This window comes from Schistocerca piceifrons, chromosome 3 (assembly GCF_021461385.2).
Source record: "Schistocerca piceifrons isolate TAMUIC-IGC-003096 chromosome 3, iqSchPice1.1, whole genome shotgun sequence".
NCBI classification, from domain to species: Eukaryota; Metazoa; Arthropoda; class Insecta; order Orthoptera; family Acrididae; genus Schistocerca; species Schistocerca piceifrons.
This window is the reverse complement of record NC_060140.1, coordinates 830007903-830027024: the sequence shown is the minus strand read 5'-3', so window position 1 is coordinate 830027024 and position 19122 is coordinate 830007903. Positions and strand designations below refer to the sequence as shown.

The 19122-nt window shown below is 44.6% G+C and overlaps 1 protein-coding gene across 1 annotated transcript in view; it reads left to right on the top strand.

Annotated features, from left to right (window-relative positions):
* The window catches only part of LOC124789097 (testis-specific serine/threonine-protein kinase 6-like), a 53305-nt gene that overhangs the window by 21590 nt on the left and 12593 nt on the right, over window positions 1-19122 (top strand). The window contains exon 4 of the mRNA XM_047256387.1: window positions 5290-5592. Within this exon, the coding sequence (XP_047112343.1) occupies window positions 5290-5592 (303 nt within the window). The remainder of the gene's footprint in view (window positions 1-5289; window positions 5593-19122) is intronic.

Genomic DNA, 19122 nt, shown 5'->3' with positions numbered 1-19122 from the left:
GTGTCCAATTAGCTGAACATTCAGAGGACCCCGTTCACTTCATGGAACACATCCCGGCTGTTATGGAGACCATCATCTTGCACAGTGCCTTGTTCACAACTTGGGTCGATAGCTTCGAGGATCTGCGCCACACTCGAACTCTACCACCAGCTCTTACCAACTGAAATCGGGATTACTTGGCCATGAAAAGGTTTTACAGTCGTCTTGGGTCAAACCAATGTGGTCATGCGGCCAGCAGAGGCGCGTTAAACGATGTCGTGCTGTTAGCAAAGGCACTCACGTTAGTCTGTTCCTGGCATAGCCCATTAACGCTAAAATTTCGTCGCACTGTCCTAATGGATACGTTTGTGCTGCGTCCCGCACTGATTTCTGGCCGTCCGAAGTGGCCGTGCGGTTAAAGGCGCTGCAGTCTGGAACCGCAAGACCGCTACGGTTGCAGGTTCGAATCCTGCCTCGGGCATGGATGTTTGTGATGCCCTTAGGTTAGTTAGGTTTAACTAGTTCTAAGTTCTAGGGGACTAATGACCTCAGAAGTTGAGTCCCATAGTGCTCAGAGCCATTTGAACCATTTGAACTGATTTCTGTGCTTACATCAAGTAGTTTTCTAGTCTGTAAGTACTGACAAATCTATGCAAACGTCGCTGCTCTCGGTCGTTAAGTGTGGACGTTGGTCACTGCACTGTCCATGATGATAAGTAATGCATGAAGTTTTGTGTTTTCGGTACACTCTTGACACTGTGGATCTCGGAATACTGAATTCGCTATCGATATCTGATACAGAATGTCACATGCGTCTAGCTCCAACTAGCACTCCGCGTTCAAAATCTTTTAACTCCCGTCATGCTGCCATAATTACGTCGGAAACTTCTTCACATCAATCACATGAGTACAAATGACAGGTTCACCAATGCAGCGCGCTTTTATACCTTGTGTACGCGATACTACCGCCATCTGTAGATGTGCATATCGCCATCCCATGACTTATATCATCTCAGTGTAAGTTTTCAATATGACAACACGCTGTTCCATCGCGAAGCGCTCCATTACTGACCACAGAGAAGACAGACGAAAATTGTGCAGCGTTAAGTGTTTAACATATGAAGACGAAAATGTAACGTGTATATGTACCAGAGCACCATGAGTTTAGGAAGACAGTATTATATTTTGTATCTATTCAGGTTGTAGTGAATGACGACAGTTGACATAATTACACTACTGGCCATTAAAATTGCTACACCACGAAGATGACGTGCTACAGATGCGAAATTTAACCGACAGGAAGAAGATGTTGTGATATGGAAATGATTAGCTTTTCAGAGCATTCACACAAGGTTGGCGCCGGTGGCGACACCTAGACGTGCTCACATGAGGAAAGTTTCCAACCGATTTCTCATACACAAACAGCAGTTGACCGGCGTTGCCTGGTGAAACGTTGTTGTGATGCCTCGCGTAAGGAGGAGAAATACGTACCATCACGTTTCCGACTTTGATAAAGATCGGATTGTAGCCTATCCCGATTGTGGTTTATCATATGTCGACAATGCTGCTCGCTTTGGTCGAGATCCAATGATTGTTAGCAGCATATGGAACCGGTGGGTGCATGAGGGTAATACGGAACGCCGTGCTGGATCCCAACGGCCTCGTATCACTAGCAGTCGAGATGACAGGCATCTTATCCGCATAACTGTAACGGATCGTGCAGCCACGTCTCGATCTCTGAGACAACAGATGGGGACGTTTCCAAGACAACAACCATCTGCACCAACAGTTCGACGACGTTTGGAGCAGCATGGACTATCAGCTCGGAGACCATGGCTGCGGTTACCCTTGACGCTGCATCACAGACAGGAGCGCTGCGATGGTGTACTCAACGACGAACCTGGGTGCACGAATGACAAAACGTCATTTTTTCGGATGAATCCCGGTTCTGTTTACAGCATCGTGATGGCCGCATCCGTGTATGGCGACATCGCGGTGAACGCACATTGGAAGTGTATATTCGTCATCGCCATACTGGCTTATCACCCTGCGTAATGGTATGGGGTGCCATTGGTTACACGTCTCGATCACCTGTTGTTCGCATTGACGGCACTTTGAATAGTGGACGTTACATTTGAGATGTGTTACGACCCGTGGCTCTACCCTTCATTCGATCCCTGCGAAACCCTACATTTCAGCAGGATAATGCACTACCGCTTGTTGCAGGTCTGTACGGGCCTTTCTGGATAAAGAAAATGTTCGACTGCTGCCCTCTCCAGCACATTCTCCAGATCTCTCACCAACTGAAAACGTCTGGTCAATGGTGGCCGAGCAACTGGCTCGTCACAATACGCCAGTCACTACTCTTGAAGAACTGTGGTATCGTGTTGAAGCTGCATGGGCAGCTGTACCTGTACACGATATCCAAGCTCTGTTTGACTCAATGCCCAGACGTATCAAGGTCGTTATTACGGCCAGAGGTGGTTGTTCTGCCTACTGATTTCTCAGGATCTATGCACCCCAACTGTGTGAAAATGTAATCACGTGTCAGTTCCAGTATAATATATTTGTCCTATGAATACCCGTTTATCATCTGCATTTCTTCTTGGTGTAGCAATTTTAATGGCCAGTAGTGCATATATATTTTCACAATCAGATTAATATTTACGAGTCAAGATACACATATTTGCGCTTTGCAGTGGACGCGGCCACAAGCTAAGGACTGCAGCGACTGTGAGTCCTTTGACACACTGTTCTGACTCCGGCCGCTTCGAATCTACTGTTGAGTGCTGTTGGGGGATGGGGGGCCATTCTCGTTCAGGTGCAGATACTTCCAGAGAGGGCTGGACTCTCCAGAGACTTGGTCGAATCTAGCGACCGAACATTTAGTGCTGCCATTTCACTAGAAGAGAAATGGCGGGCATTTTAGGGGTAGTGTTCTTTATGCGAGATCCTGTGTCACCCCCATTTAATATTTTTTTTTTTGTGGGATCTAAAATTTAAAAACCTCTCTCACACCGGCCTCATTTAGCTTCACTGATCAGGATAGTAAAAACATGCGTATATTAAGGGAATTTTCATTCACAAAGCAGGCTTATCGCATTCACACAGTTCAATACTGTTCTATCCTGATTAAATTGAGCTTAACTTAAATTCCATAAGGCAGTGAAGCCATTTCGAAGTCTCGGTGCGACGAAAATTGTCAGTCGATCTCCTGAAAACATTTGCAATAATTATTAACTTTCGGTGATCAGATGGGGAAGACCGGAGATCTGGTGGTAAGACCGTGTTAGCCTATTTGTTTGAAGTAACTGGATATTTTGAGCATACAAAACGGCAGGTTCGTCCAGTGTAAATCAGACGTTCCCCACTGATCCTGTGCAACACAGCGTAGTAAGCAGACACTGTCAATAATAATCAGTTAAATAATACGCGAACACACTTACTTTAGTTTAGTTCATGTATTAAATTCCTTCTCATACAGAATCTCATCAAAATGGCGACTAGCTCAACAATACATACATATACACTCCTGGAAATGGAAAAAAGAACACATTGATACCGGTGTGTCAGACCCACCATACTTGCTCCGGACACTGCGAGAGGGCTGTACAAGCAATGATCACACGCACGGCACAGCGGACACACCAGGAATCGCGGTGTTGGCCGTCGAATGGCGCTAGCTGCGCAGCATTTGTGCACCGCTGCCGTCAGTGTCAGCCAGTTTGCCGTGGCATACGGGGCTCCATCGCAGTCTTTAACACTGGTAGCATGCCGCGACAGCGTGGACGTGAACCGTATGTGCAGTTGACGGACTTTGAGCGAGGGCGTATTGTGGGCATGCGGGAGGCCGGGTGGACGTACCGCCGAATTGCTCAACACGTGGGGCGTGAGGTCTCCACAGTACATCGATGTTGTCGCCAGTGGTCGGCGGAAGGTGCACATGCCCGTCGACCTGGGACCGGACCGCAGCGACGCACGGATGCTCGCCAAGACCGTAGGATCCTATGCAGTGCCGTAGGGGACCGCACCGCCACTTCCCAGCAAATTAGGGACACTGTTGCTCCTGGGGTATCGGCGAGGACCATTCGCAACCGTCTCCATGAAGCTGGGCTACGGTCCCGCACACCGTTAGGCCGTCTTCTGCTCACGCCCCAACATCGTGCAGCCCGCCTCCAGTGGTGTCGCGACAGGCGTGAATGGAGGGACGAATGGAGACGTGTCGTCTTCAGCGATGAGAGTCGCTTCTGCCTTGGTGCCAATGATGGTCGTATGCGTGTTTGGCGCCGTGCAGGTGAGCGCCACAATCAGGACTGCATACGACCGAGGCACACAGGGCCAACACCCGGCATCATGGTGTGGGGAGCGATCTCCTACACTGGCCGTACACCACTGGTGATCGTCGAGGGGACACTGAATAGTGCACGGTACATCCAAACTGTCATCGAACCCATCGTTCTACCATTCCTAGACCGGCAAGGGAACTTGCTGTTCCAACAGGACAATGCATGTCCGCATGTATCCCGTGCCACCCAACGTGCTCTAGAAGGTGTAAGTCAACTACCCTGGCCAGAAAGATCTCCGGATCTGTTCCCCATTGAGCATGTTTGGGACTGGATGAAGCGTCGTCTCACGCGGTCTGCACGTCCAGCACGAACGCTGGTCCAACTGAGGCGCCAGGTGGAAATGGCATGGCAAGCCGTTCCACAGGACTACATCCAGCATCTCTACGATCGTCTCCATGGGCGAATAGCAGCCTGCATTGCTGCGAAAGGTGGATATACACTGTACTAGTGCCGACATTGTGCATGCTCTGTTGCCTGTGTCTATGTGCCTGTGGGTCTGTCAGTGTGATCGTGTGATGTATCTGACCCCAGGAATGTGTCAATAAAGTTTCCCCTTCCTGGGACAATGAATTCACGGTGTTCTTATTTCAATTTCCAGGAGTGTACATCCTCCTTCTTTCACGACTAATCGGCAAGCATAGATAGCAGAGAAGCTATTCCATGGAGTAAATGGACGCTCCAAGAAATAATTGGGCTTGAAACTACTTTGCATTGATAATCGGTAAGATAAGAAGAAATATTTCGAGATATGTACTGAGTTATATAATTTATAAAATTTCTGAAAATATCGCGGTGAGACCGCTGCAAGAGACATTACACACAGACTGCGACGAAGCGTCGACGCATAAATTTACACGTCAGCCGCGAGCCCCCCCCCCCCCCCCCCCCTCCAGCCAGGGAGTCTCAGCCCTCACGAATTCTGGGCTACTGCAGACTGTGACAGGACCGCACATCTGCTGCACAGGGCATTCTGATGCCCAGCACTACGTACTGCGGCTCGCTGGCGTACGCGCCGCCGGAGATCATCGAGGGCAAGCCGTACAACCCGAAGGCGGCGGACGTGTGGTCTTTGGGCGTGGTGCTGTTCGTGATCCTCAACAAGGCGCTGCCCTTCGACACGACCAGCGCCAAGAAGCAGCACCTGCAGCAGGTGACGCGCGACTGGCGCTTCCGCTCCAAGGTGGTGCCGCTGCTCAGCGATCACGTCAAGCTGCTCGCCGCACAGATGCTCGAGCCCGTCACCACGGGCCGGCCCACCATCGACCAGGTGTGTCTACTGTACCAGCCAGCACCACTGTGGATTTTGGGCGGTGGCTTCATCCTTTCCTACAGGTGATGTCTAAAAAAGTGACCTGTGCCTTTCGCGGGCAACGGCTCTACTGACTGTTCTATCCAAGCAACCGAGCGAGATGGCGCAGTGGTTTGCACACTGGAATCGCATTCGGGACGACGACGGTTCAAACCCGTGTCCGGCCATCCTGATTTGGGTTTTCCATGATTTCACTAAATCGCTTCAGTAAAATACCGGAGTGAATCATTTGATAGGGCATGGCGAACTTCCTTCGTCATCCTTTCCCCATCCGTTGGGACTGATGACGTCGCTGTTTGGTCCCCTCCCCCGAATTAACCAACCCATCTGCCCAAACACGACTCAGGACCCATCCTCACAGCTGTACTTCCGCCAGTGCCTCGTCTCCTACCTTCCAAACTTCACAGAAGTTCTCCTACATTGCTTGGCGGACTAGCAGCCCAGGAGAAAGAATATTGTGAAGACACGGCTCAGCAAAGGGCTGGTGGATGTTCCCAGAATGAATTTTCACTCTGCACCAGAGTGTCCGCTAGTACTATTTGTATGATAAAAGTAAAGAGACTGAAACTTGCTGGAAGATTAAAACTGTGTGCCCGACCGAGACTCGAACTCAGGACCTTTGTCTTTTGTGGGCAAGTGCTCTACCGACCTTTTTTTGCATTTTGTTCGTTTTTTTGTTGTATTTGGTTGTAGGAGACGTCACATGAGATCCATTGAAGTTCGTTGTTGATTCTTTCACTCATTTTTTTTTTTTTTTTTTTTTTATTACGGAGACCAGCCAGGTCTCTGATTGAACACGCTGAGATACCGTGCCGGGAGCCCGACTGAGCTATCCAAGCACGACTGACAGCTTCTGTGAAATTTGGAAGGTATGAGGCGTGATACTGGCAGAACTAAAGCTGTGAGGAGTGGTCGTGAGTTGTGTTTCTGCAGCTCAAATGGTATTTATGTGGTCGTTGTACGTCTCCAGATAAGATACGACATCGCTTTACTTGTGCCGGTCATATGGCAAACTGGTCTTGGATCAGGACACAATTAGCCTTCCTTACTCGATCTTCTGAGGCTGCGTACACTACAGACATTATATTGCGCCCAGATTCTTCTTTCTTTCCACGGTCGGAAACCCATACCATTATGTGGTTGCTGGGACACTTCGCTCATTGTGTTCTAGAGTGCGAGGGGGAAGATCACACGAACTTCATGCAGTACATGTTCACTACCTACTAGACATGCTTGCCAATGCCTCTATATCGAGACCTCTTCGCCAAAATGTCTAATCTTGTTTTCTGTCGGCAAGGTGTCGGTTAATTTAATTTTTCTGGTAAGTGTTTTTCTTTGTTATGTATGTTCCCATCTGATTTGCTTCGCCTTATCCTTTCCTGATTTCCCTGTTAGTTTTGTTTTGTGTGTTGACTCACATCGCTCCAGTTCTATTGTAAAATGTGTATAGATGAGCCGGCCTCGGTGGCCGAGCGGTTCTAGGCGCTTTAGTCCGAAACCGCGCGACTGCTACGGTCGCAGGTTCGAATCCTGCCTCGGGCGTGGATGTGTGTGATGTCCTTAGGTTAGTTAGGTTTAAGTAGTTCTAAGTTCTAGGGGACTGATGACCTCAGATATTAAGTCCCATAGATCTTATAGCCATTTGAACCATTTTTTGTATAGATGAAGTATAGATACACATGAGCGTCTACAATCCTTGTAGTCAAATTGGGGTTTTTCTTAGCTTGCTATTTCGAATGTAATCTGGTTATATTTTCGTTCTACTTTTAGATTCCATTACAAACTATAAAAATAAATAAAAACACAAAAAATTAAAAATTACTCAAAAACCATACAATAATAATTGTTGATACACATCATGTGAGCTTGGTGGTGGTTTGTCACCTATGTTCTCGTTTCTTTATCATAATTAATTTTTTCTCCCATTTGCAGCTTTTATTACATGATGATTTGACTATGGTCTACTGAAGTGTCATGACAGTACCAAGTCATTCCGATAATTTAAAAAAAAAACGGTAGATCACTTACCGGCGAAAGGCAAAGGTCCTGAGTTTGAATGTCGGTCCAACACACAGTTTTAATCGGCCAGGAAGTTTCATATCAGCGCACACTCCGCTGCAGAGTGAAAAACTCATTCTAGAAATATCCCACAGGCTGCTTCTTAGTCATGTCTCCACAATATCCTTTCTTCCAGGAGTGCTAGTTCTCCAAGGTTTGCAGAAGAGCTTATGTGAAGTTTGGAAGGTAGGAGACTAGATACTGAAAGAATCAAAGCTGTGAGGATGGGTCCTGAGCCGTGCTTGGGTAGCTCGGTTGTCAGAGCACTTGCCTGCGAAAGGCAAAGGTCCCGAGTTTGAGCCTCGGTCCGGCACAGAAAGTCAATTTGCCAGGAAGATTCATATCAGCGCAAGCTGCACTGCAGAGTGAATATTTTATTCATGTAAAGAGACTGATTATTTATCGAACAAAATTTTTATTTTATTTTTTCAAATAACAGTATTGCCCCTTCAAGGCAGTTCCCTTCAGCAACATACACTAGCCGAGACAGTGTTCTCATTCCTGGTAGCAGCAGGAAAGGGTTTCAACTGGTATGGCCTTGAACATGTCAGTCACATTCTCTTGAACGTTCTTCGCAGTCTATACGACGTCCTTTTAAAACATTTTCCAATTTCTGGAAAAGAATAACGTCGCAAGGCTTCAGATCATGTGAATAGGGGAGGGGGGGCTATGGAACAACAGGAATGCATTTGAGGTCAAACATTCCGTGATGGTAGCGGGCGTGCCACGTGGGGCGTTGTCATGATGCGGCATCCACTTGTCTGCGGTGTCTGGTCTCACTCCATTTACCCCTTTTCCTGCGCCTTTCGAGGACATATTTATAAAACGCTTGGTTGACAGTTTGTCCTGGAGGAACCAATTGTTTATGCCCAATACCACGACTATAAAAAATGTAGATAGGCGTTGTTTTGATCTTTGACTTTCTCGTTCGAGGTTTTTTTGGTCGACGAAATGTTGTGTGCCACTCGCCACTTTGCCGCTTTGTCTCAGAATCGTTCTCGAAAGTTCACGAGGCATCACCTGTGATCACATGACAGAACCGTTCGTAGTCATTGGCAATCCTCTCAAGAAAGTCAACACGCGCGTTTCTTCGATTCTCCTTCTGCTCATTTGTGAGGTTTTTCGGCACCATTTCGGCATAAACCTTTCGCATGTGCAAAACGTCGATCAAAATCTGATGTATGGTGAAGGTGTTTAAGGTTACCAGGTCATTCATCATCCTTACTGTTAAATGTCGGCCTGATCTCACAAGACACGCACACGTTCGACGTTTCCGTCTGTTCTTAAAGTTAAAAGCCTCCCTGAACGAGGTTCATCTTCAACGTGTTCTCGTCCTTCCAAAAACGATCTGTGCCAGCTAAAAACTTGTATTCTTGATATGAAATGTTTCCCATAGGCCTGTTTCAACTTTTCAAAGGTCAAACTCTACTCTTGGAATGCCCAATTTTAACATAAAGTGCGATGGTATAACTTTTGTCTAAACGCTGCTGTTCCATTTGCGTAACGCACAGCAAAAATACAACTTCACCTATGCCCTCTCGAAAATGACGTGATGACTGTACACGAAGCTGGAACTCGGACTGAGCCTCTGGAAGGGATGAACACACCGGTCTACTCAAGCAGAACAACACAGCGTTGATACATCGCTCACAGTGTTGTCAGTCTCAATACTTTTCTCACACATCTTCTATGAAACTTTGTGACAGATTAAAACTGTGAAGCAGACCGAGACTCGAACTCGGGTCCCGCAAGTTTCGCAGAAGAACGTCTGTGAAGTTTGGAAGGCGGAAGACGAGGTACTGGAGGAATTAAATCAGTGAGAACTGGTCGTCGCTCGTGCTTGAGTTGCTCAGTTGGTAGAGCACTTGCCCGCCTAAGGCAATTGTCCCAAGTTCAAGTTTCGGTCCGGCATTCATTTTCAGTGAGCTAGTAAGTTTCATATCAGTGTACATTCCACTGTGGAGTGAAAATCTCATTCTGGAATGTCTAAAAGCAGCGGCAGTAATGGTCTGAGTCGGTAAATCTTTACTGATGTTTTATCTCCTTTATGGGGAAGTGGCTTGACAAAATCTATCTGCAGAAATACCATTGTAAAAAGATTAATTTATTTAACTGTTTAACTACAAATTTCATCACTTGAGTATTGTGGCAAGGGCAGTCTCACCCCAGTTTCCACTGTTGCCAGATGTATCGAAGATGGCGGCGATGACATCATCCAAGATGGCAGCATGTAGACTTGCCAACAGCGCATTATGTAATCCAAGATGGCGGCATGACGTCAGATGATGACGCGAGTACCATTATCCAAGATGGCGGCTTTTGGCTGGAAAGTGCCACACCCCCTCCCTCAGAAATATGGTGGGAAGTTCAAATTCCAACAGGATAATTCATCACACCACAGTTATCTATACTAACCTAAGAAAATCACGGAAAGATAGGTCACTTGGGCTACCTCCAATAACCTAACTCATCTGACCGACACATCTTCCTATGAACTGGCCCAAGTTTGAATTTTAGGGGCAAACAAAGGTCAATTCGGGTATCACTACTAAGCTAAGAAAATGGTGAGAAAGAAAGACTACTTGGACTAACCACAACCACCCGACCACCACCTCTTCCTATGAACTGGCACCAAGTTTGAATTTCGACAGTAAAGAAAGGTCACTTAGGTTTTCGCTACCAACCTACAAAAATTGTGGGAAACAAAGCTCACCTCAACTAACCTCAGTCACCCAGCCACCACCTCTTCCTAGGGGTTGGTGGGGAAAAGACTCAGCCTGCACCCTGCCTGATGGAGAGAGGAAGGAGTTTTCGTTATTTATTTTGGAGTACTTTATTTAGGGATGGAGTATATTTATCACAGTGATACAGAACACATAACTCATGTATAATGCTCTACACACACACTTGCTAATTGTAAACTGTCAAAAATAATGCACTGCACAACCTACAAAATAATAATCCATCTAAAAGACTCTCCAAACATGCTTGCTGATCGTCAACTGTCGAAATCAAGCACCAGTCTTTATTAAACAATTAGAGGCAGCATCACCATCCAGTGTATTCGCCATGAGGTCTACACTCCAATTGGCCTAGTACACAGCGCCACCACCAGATGGCACTGTCATCCAAGATGGCGGCTATGATGTCACGTGATGGCGCAAGTACAGTTACCCAAGATGGTGTCAAACAGTGTGTTCACCACAACGTCTGGACCTAGTACTAAGTATCAGCACCAGAGAGCACTGTCGTCCATACCGTGATGTAATCCGAGATGGTGGGAGGAAATGGCGGGAAAACGACTCTGCCTATGATGGACATAAGTTTTTATTTTGCAGGCAGTGTCTCCACCACGAGATCTAGACTCCATGTGACCTAGTACTACACAGTACCACCACCAGAGAGCGCTGTCGTCCGTTTTGTGACGTAATCCAAGCTGGTGCGGGGGGGGGGGGGGGGGGGATGGCGTGAAAACGACTCTGCCTGTGATGGACCTAAGTTTCTATTTTGTAGGCAGTGTCTCCAGTGTCTCCACCACAAGATCTGGACTCCAACTGACCTAGTACACACAATACTGCCACCAGAGTGTGCTGTCATCCTTCTTGTGATGTAATCTAAGATGGTGGTCTGGAGGGGGAAAATGTCGCGAAAATGACTCAACCTGATCTGGACTGCTGGGGAGAGTAAGGGAAGAGTGTACTCTATTTATTTTTGAACATTTTATTTAGGGATGGAGTATATTTATCACTGACGCAAAACACTCACCCTGATGTGCTTTGGGTCACAATACACAGTCTGCAGACCTGAAAACTACTTCTAAATAACGCTCTCCAGACACGCAAACAACTCCTAATTTTCCGAAACAATTTCAGTACAAACATGCAAACTGCTCCTAAATAACGCAGTACACAGATGTGCAGACACGAAATCAACTCCTAAACTGTCCAAATAGCGCATGGCACAACCTACAGGACCACTCGCAAAATAATGCAATCAATGCACACAGACACTGGCCAGTAGAGTGCACAGGAGGTTATCAGCAAACCCCACAGAGTGACTGTGTCTTACAAAGCGAGACGTAATCAGCCAGATCCCAACAACTACTGTCACAAGCGATCTTGGTTCTACAGGTTCACACAAGTATCCATGTTAAAAGCAATGCCCACTTTACGAATCGGGGTGCACCATTACCTCTGAATGAGGTTGTTTTTTTCTGGACGAATACCGTGACGGTGATCATAGTAATGTGTATTATCAGCCCACGATGCAACCTCGTGATAAAGTAACCACAACTGAAAGTGATTCACTAAGGAACGTGTTATGTAAGCGATATATGCGACTCCCACAGATGGCCCCATCTAGATAATTCTATAGTGTTTGTAGCACATTCTGTCTAGAGACCATACCATACCAGAGGTTAACCGACATACCCCCTGAGTTATAGAACACAAACAGTAGTAGTGGATGATGTGTCGATTGAGGTCGTAACAAAATGTACGCTAGCTTCCCAGATCTCTAGTGTTACGCTATCTGCTAGAAATGTTGTCCATGATTTCGAATCGTGTCTTTCCATTCAAGCACACAACTGCATTGGATCCTATAGACAATTCGTTTAATGATTACAACCACTACTCAATCATATTTCTGGCACTGTCATATCTCGAAATGAGTTACCTTTTCCCAAACTAGCTGCTACAGTAAAATTCCAATGTGGTTTTAGTCACCCACCATGCATCTTGCAACTGCTCCCATTTCTTTAGCTTACTGCATGTGATTGTTCCAATTTAAGTCGGAGCTGAACACAAGTCTGAGAAAGATATATCCACCACCTTCTGTAACCCATGTAGAAACAGAACGACTTGAGTTACTGCAACAGGACCGTGTTTTGACTGTTCTGTGGAAATGCGTGCAATGTGTTACGTCTCCTAACTAGATACAGATACTACAGCCCAAAGCAGATCTGCGTCCATTCAAATCTATCACCCCCAACGTGCTATCATCGTTATTCTCTACCCTCAACAGAGGAAAATTACAAACCATAAAAGCTCACCCAATTTAAAAGTTAACATGGCACCGATGCTAGCACAATGACGCATAGCTGTGATGTGGTCCAGCATGGAGAAAGAGATTTCGCAATGCTCCCCAGAATAGCGCAGCATGCAGCCATCGAAGTATTGCTAACGGTATGTCCAGTACCTCACCGAATTTACACCACAAACTGCTGCTGCTACTGCTGCTGCCTGTATGGCACGATCCTGGCTGTTGGCAAGAGATCTGCTAGGAGAAGGAGATTTTCGGATAGTTTTACTGTTGGTGTTTGTAATAGATATGACCAACTGTCAGAGTCTAGTGGAGAGGAATCTCTAGTAGCTGTAGATGTAGGAAGTATGCAGCAGACCTCAGCAGTTACAGTGGCTAGGGCAGTTGCAAAGTCTTAGAGCAAGAAGAAGGTTCTGCTGTTAGGTAGTTCTCATGGTAAAGGTGTAGGCCAACAGTTGCAGGAAGTGTTGGGAAGTGAGTACCAGGTCACCAGCATTGTGAAGCCTAATGCAGGATTGGCTCAGGTGACTGTTAACATAGGGGGGTTATGTAGGGATTTTACTGAAGAGGATCAGGTAGTGATTGTGGGTGGGGCTGGTAATAGTATTGACAGGAATGGGAAGTGTGACATAGATGGTGACCTGGAAAAGATAACCACTCAGACTGGCAACGCGAATGTGCATTTCGTTGAACTGTATCAGCGTCACGATCGGCCTCATCTTAATACAGCCGTCAGGCGTAATAACATGAGACTTGGGGGTGCGCTGATGACAGAAGGCATGTGTCACATTTCAGTGGTGTCGGTGGAGTCTACCAGCAGGACGGGTTTCACTAGACATGGCCTGCACCTCAACAGGTGTGGGAAGGGGAGGTTGGCAAAGCTTATAGGTGACAGCATAGGTGGGGTTGGTGGGATCACTCATGGGAAAATTCCTGAAGTAGTGGGTGTTAGAGCTGCACCTTTTTTAGATTGAAGTCAGCTGATAGGTATTCCTGCTTAAGGGAAGTCTCTCTAAGAAAGAAACCACTTTTGACAAAGCTTAGGTATCCGACTAATGAGGGAATTAGTATATTTCATCAAAATGTACAAGGTATTAGAGATAAAGTTAGTGAACTGCTTGTAGATGTTGTCTCTGAAATTATTGGTATATCTGAACAATTCTTAAGTAAGGAGATAATTCAGAGGCTTCCTTTACCAGGATACAGGTTGGCTGGCAGCTTTTCTAGGAGCTCTTTGCGGTGTGGGGGAGTAGCCATGTATGTGAAAAACGGTATCCCATTTGAATCAATTGATGTTTCAAAGTACTGCACTGAAAAGGTGTTTGAATGTTGTGCAGGTGTGGTTAAATTTAGTGGAGGTAAACTTCTAACTGTTGTTATTTATAGATCCCTAGACTCCGATTTCACAACATTTTTGCTAAAGCTAGAGGAGGTTCTTGGTTCACTTTATAGGAAATACAAAAAGTTAGTTATATGTGGTGACTTCAATATTAATTGTATAAGTGATTGTGCAAGGAAAAGGATGCTGGTAGACCTCCTTAATTCATATAATCTTATGCAAACCGTATTATTTCCAACGAGAGTGCAAGGGAACAGTAGAATAACCATAGACAATATTTTTGTTCATTCCTCATTACTAGAAGGGCATTCTGTTAGCAAAAAGGTGAATGGCCTTTCAGACCGTGATGCACAAATTTTAACTCTAAAAGATTTTTGTGCTGCAACACATGTTAAATACAGTTATCAACTTCTTAGGAAAGCTGATCCAGTTGCTGTAGAGACCTTTGTAAACCTTATCAAGGAACAAGAGTGGCAAGATGTTTATAGTGCTAATACAGTACACAATAAATATAATGCTTTTCTCATGACTTTTCTCATGCTCCTTGAAAGTTGCTTTCCGTTAGAACGTTCAAAACAGGGTACTAGCACAAACAGGCAGTCTGGGTGGCTGACTAAAGGGATAAGAATATCTTGTAGAACAAAGTGACACTTGTATCAAAACGTTAGAAACAGTCACAATCTAAATGCAGCAGCCCATTACAAACAGTATTGTAAGGTTCTTAAAAAAGTTATTAGGAAGGCTAAAAGTATGTGGTACGCAGATAGAATACCTAAGTCTCAGGATAAAATTAAAACCATATGGTCAGTCGTAAAGGACGTGGCTGGTCTGCAGAGACAGGTCGAGGATATAGAATCAGTGCGTAATTGTAATGTCCGTGTTACTGATAAGTCGCATATATTTACAGTATTTAATAATCACTTTCCGAATATAGCAGGTGAACTAAATAGAAACCTAGTCCCAACAGGTGATCATATAGCGCTCGTAGAAAAAAGTGTTCCGAGACTGTTACCTGAAATGCTCCTCCATGATACTGACAAGAGGGAGATTGAGTTAATAATTAAATCACTAAACACCAAGAACTCTCATGGATATGACGGGGTATCTAGCAGAATACTGAAGTATTGTTCTATTGTATGTTAACCCAGTACTTAGCCACATCTGTAACTTTTCCTTCAGGAGTGGTCGGTTTCCTGACCGATTAAATTACTCGGTAGTGAAGCCACTTTTTAAAAATGGAGACAGGGATAATGTTGACAATTATAGACCTATTTCTATGCCATCGGTGTTTGCTAAAGTTATCGAGAGCGTTGTATATACAAAGTTACTGGAGCATTTAAATTCACGTAATTTGCTGTCAAATGTACAGCTTGGTTTTAGAAATGGCTTAACAACTGAAAATGCTATATTCTCTTTTCTCTGTGAGGTTTTGGACGGATTGAATAAAAGGTTGCGAACGTTAGGTGTTTTCTTTGATTTAACGAAGGCTTTTGTTGACCACAAAATATTACTGCAGAAGTTGGACCATTATGGAGAAAAGGGAGTAGCTTACAATTGGTTCGCCTCTTACTTTAAGAACAGAAAGCAGAAGGTAATTCTCCGCAATATTGAGAGTGGTAGTGATGTTCAGTCCCAATGGGGCACTGTTAAGTGGGGCGTTCCCCAAGGGTCAGTGCTGGGGCCACTGCTGTTTCTTATTTATATAAATGATATGCCTTCTAGTATTACAGGTGATTCAAAAATATTTCTGTTTGCTGATGACACCAGCTTGGTAGTGAAGGATCTTGTGTGTAATATTGAAATTATTATCAAATGATGTAGTTCTTGAAATAAGTTTGTGGCTTGTGGAAAATAATTTGATGCTAAATCACAGTAAGACTCAGTTTTTACAGTTTCTAACTAACAATTCAACAAGAACTGATATTTTTATCAGACAGAATGGGCATGTTATAAGTGAGACGGAACAGTTCAAGTTCCTAGGCGTTCGGATAGATAGTAAGCTGTTGTGGAAAGCCCATGTTCAGGATCTTGTTCAGAAACTAAATGATGCTACTTTATTTACCAATAGAACAGTATCTAAAAGAAGTGACATTTCAACACGAAAAGTAGTCTACTTCGCATATTTTCATACGCTTATGTCATATGGTATTATTTTTTGGGGTTATTCTTCTGATACCAGAAGGGTATTTTTGGCTCAAAAACTGGCTGTTCGAGCTATGTGTGGTGTAAGTTCGAAAACGTCTTGTCGACCCCCATTCAATAGTCTGGGAATTTTGACAATGCCCTCACAGTATATATTTTCTTTAATGACGTTTGTTGTTAGCAATGTTAGCTTTTTCCCAAGAGTTAGCAGCTTTCACTTAGTTAATACTAGGCAGAAATCAAATCTGCATGTGGAATGCACTTCCTTGACTCTTGTGCAGAAAGGAGTGCAGTATTCTGCTGCATCCATTTTCAATAAGCTACCACAAGAACTCAAAAATCTTAGCAGTAGCCCAAACACTTTTAAGTCTAAACTGAAGAGTTTCCTTATGGCTCACTCCTTCTATTCTGTCGAGGAGCTCCTGGAAGAGCTAAAAAATTAAGCAAATTCCAGTGTTGCATTGTTGATTTTCTTTATTTAAATTTACGACTTGTCGCCTGAATATGTTTCTTATATTTCATTTTATCTGTTTCTACAATCGTGTTATAATTTCATGTATTGACTCGTTCCATGACCATGGAGACTTCTCCTTAATGTGGTCACTCGGAACAATAAATAAATAAATAAAAAATACAGGCACCACAGAGGCCACTTTAAGTTTGATCACCTATACTCTAGGCGAATGATCATTCCTATAGACTATACTAAATCGCATGAGACACTCCCCTTGTCCTGTTTAGTTGTTTCAAACACTGTTTTCTAGCACGCTTTTGTACAATGCCAAACATTTCCTTTTTGCTGCTATGACTTCGAGAACAGTGCCAGGTTCTAAACTGACATTAAGAAGTTGTGATCCATGGCCTTTCGTAGGAAAGTAGACGTTGCACAGTGTGAATCATATTCTTACGGTAGATAGCATAACACGTCACACATTAGCTGATTTGAAATTAAAGGCAGTTACAACGTAAGAAAACTGGGAGGGTTTTAAGGCGTTGACAAAGGTTTCCAAACTACAGTCCAAAGGTGATTCACGAGCTCTACATTTAGACTCGTCTCTCACACTGACGGAATAGCTGATGACTCTGCCTTCCCTTCGACCGATTCCTCATTTTGCACTCATGTATGCGACCAGTGTTTCAGCGCTATCCACCCCAGAAGGTGCTGTCCAGCCACCAAAGCTTTTTCCCCAACTGAAACAAGCGATATCAGCCAATCATGATGTGGTAACCAACAGCGTACCAGTGCTCAGATGGGATGGCAAAGACACCATCGAAAGCTCTATTCATTCACGAAAGGTGGAGTGTAGCTGTCTTGTTCTGGTCGGTTGCAGATTAATTCGCTAAAGGTGCTGCAGGGCGGGTTGGTCAATGGCAGTGTGAGGAGGGTCTTTCACTCTTAATTTCGCCCTAAGACAGCGAGAGTACTCTGTGACTCCCATACGCAGAGAGGTAGATCGTAAATTAAACACTGTGCTCGAGGTGATAGAGATATGTGGAGCCCTGTCTTGTATACTTTGATGATATATGTGTTCGAGAATTAACACTGAATGGACGTGCTGCACAGTCATCTAATCATGTTCGCAATGATACTCGCAAAGTGTAGAGGGGTTGGTTTAGCTGTGATACTGAAATTGGGGAAACAAGCTGTCACATCATTGGCCGATGTTACTGTAAAATTGCTAAAATTGTTCGCATTATCAACTGTGATGCTCATTATTAGAGTACATCTATGGTGTCTTTTCCATCCCATCCGTGCACTGGCATGCTGTTGGTTACCACATAATGATTGACTAATATCGCTTGTTTCAGTTGGGGAAAAAGTTTTGTTGGCTGGACAGTACCTTCTGGGGTGGATGGGGCTGAAACATTGATCGCGTACATGAGTGCAATATGAGGAATCAGTCGAAGGGAAGGCAGAGCCACCAGCTATTCCGTCAGTGTGAGAGACGAGTCTAAATGTAGAACTCGTGAATCACGTTTGGACCTAAATCAGGATGACCGGACGCAGGTTTCAACCCTTCTCCTCCCGAACGCGAGTCCCGTGTACTAACCACTGCGCCACCTCGTTTGGCAGTATTCTTGTACTGATGTTATCGCCTCAAAATCGGAATTAATAAACCTAATTAACTGAATAATAATTACGAAATGAATTTAATTATTTAATTTATTAAATCATCTACATATACAGGAATACTCAGCAGCTCACAGTTAAGTACATATCATAGAGTCCATCGAACCACCTTCAAGCTGTTTCTCTACCGCTCCACTCTCGAACAGCTCTCGGGAAAAACGAACACTTAAGTCTTTCCGTGCGAGCTCTGATTTCTCTTATTTTATTATGATGATTATGTCTCCCGATGCGGGTGGATGCCAACAAAATATTATAACCTTCCCACTATATTTGCACCAGTCTGGAATGTAGCCCATCTTTACCTCCCATTCTATAAAAGCCTTCCTATTACCAAAATTATGTGCCCACAAACTCTTATTTTATTATGATGATTATGTCTCCCGATGCGGATGGATGCCAACAAAATATTATAACCTTCCCACTATATTTGCACCAGTCTGGAATGTAGCCCATCTTTACCTCCCATTCTATAAAAGCCTTCCTATTACCAAAATTATGTGCCCACAAACTCTTATTTTATTATGATGATTATGTCTCCCGATGCGGATGGATGCCAACAAAATATTATAACCTTCCCACTATATTTGCACCAGTCTGGAATGTAGCCCATCTTTACCTCCCATTCTATAAAAGTCTTCCTATTACCAAAATTATGTGCCCACAAACTCTTATTTTATTATGATGATTATGTCTCCCTATGCGGATGGATGCCAACAAAATATTATAACCTTCCCACTATATTTGCACCAGTCTGGAGTGTAGCCTATCTTTACCTCCC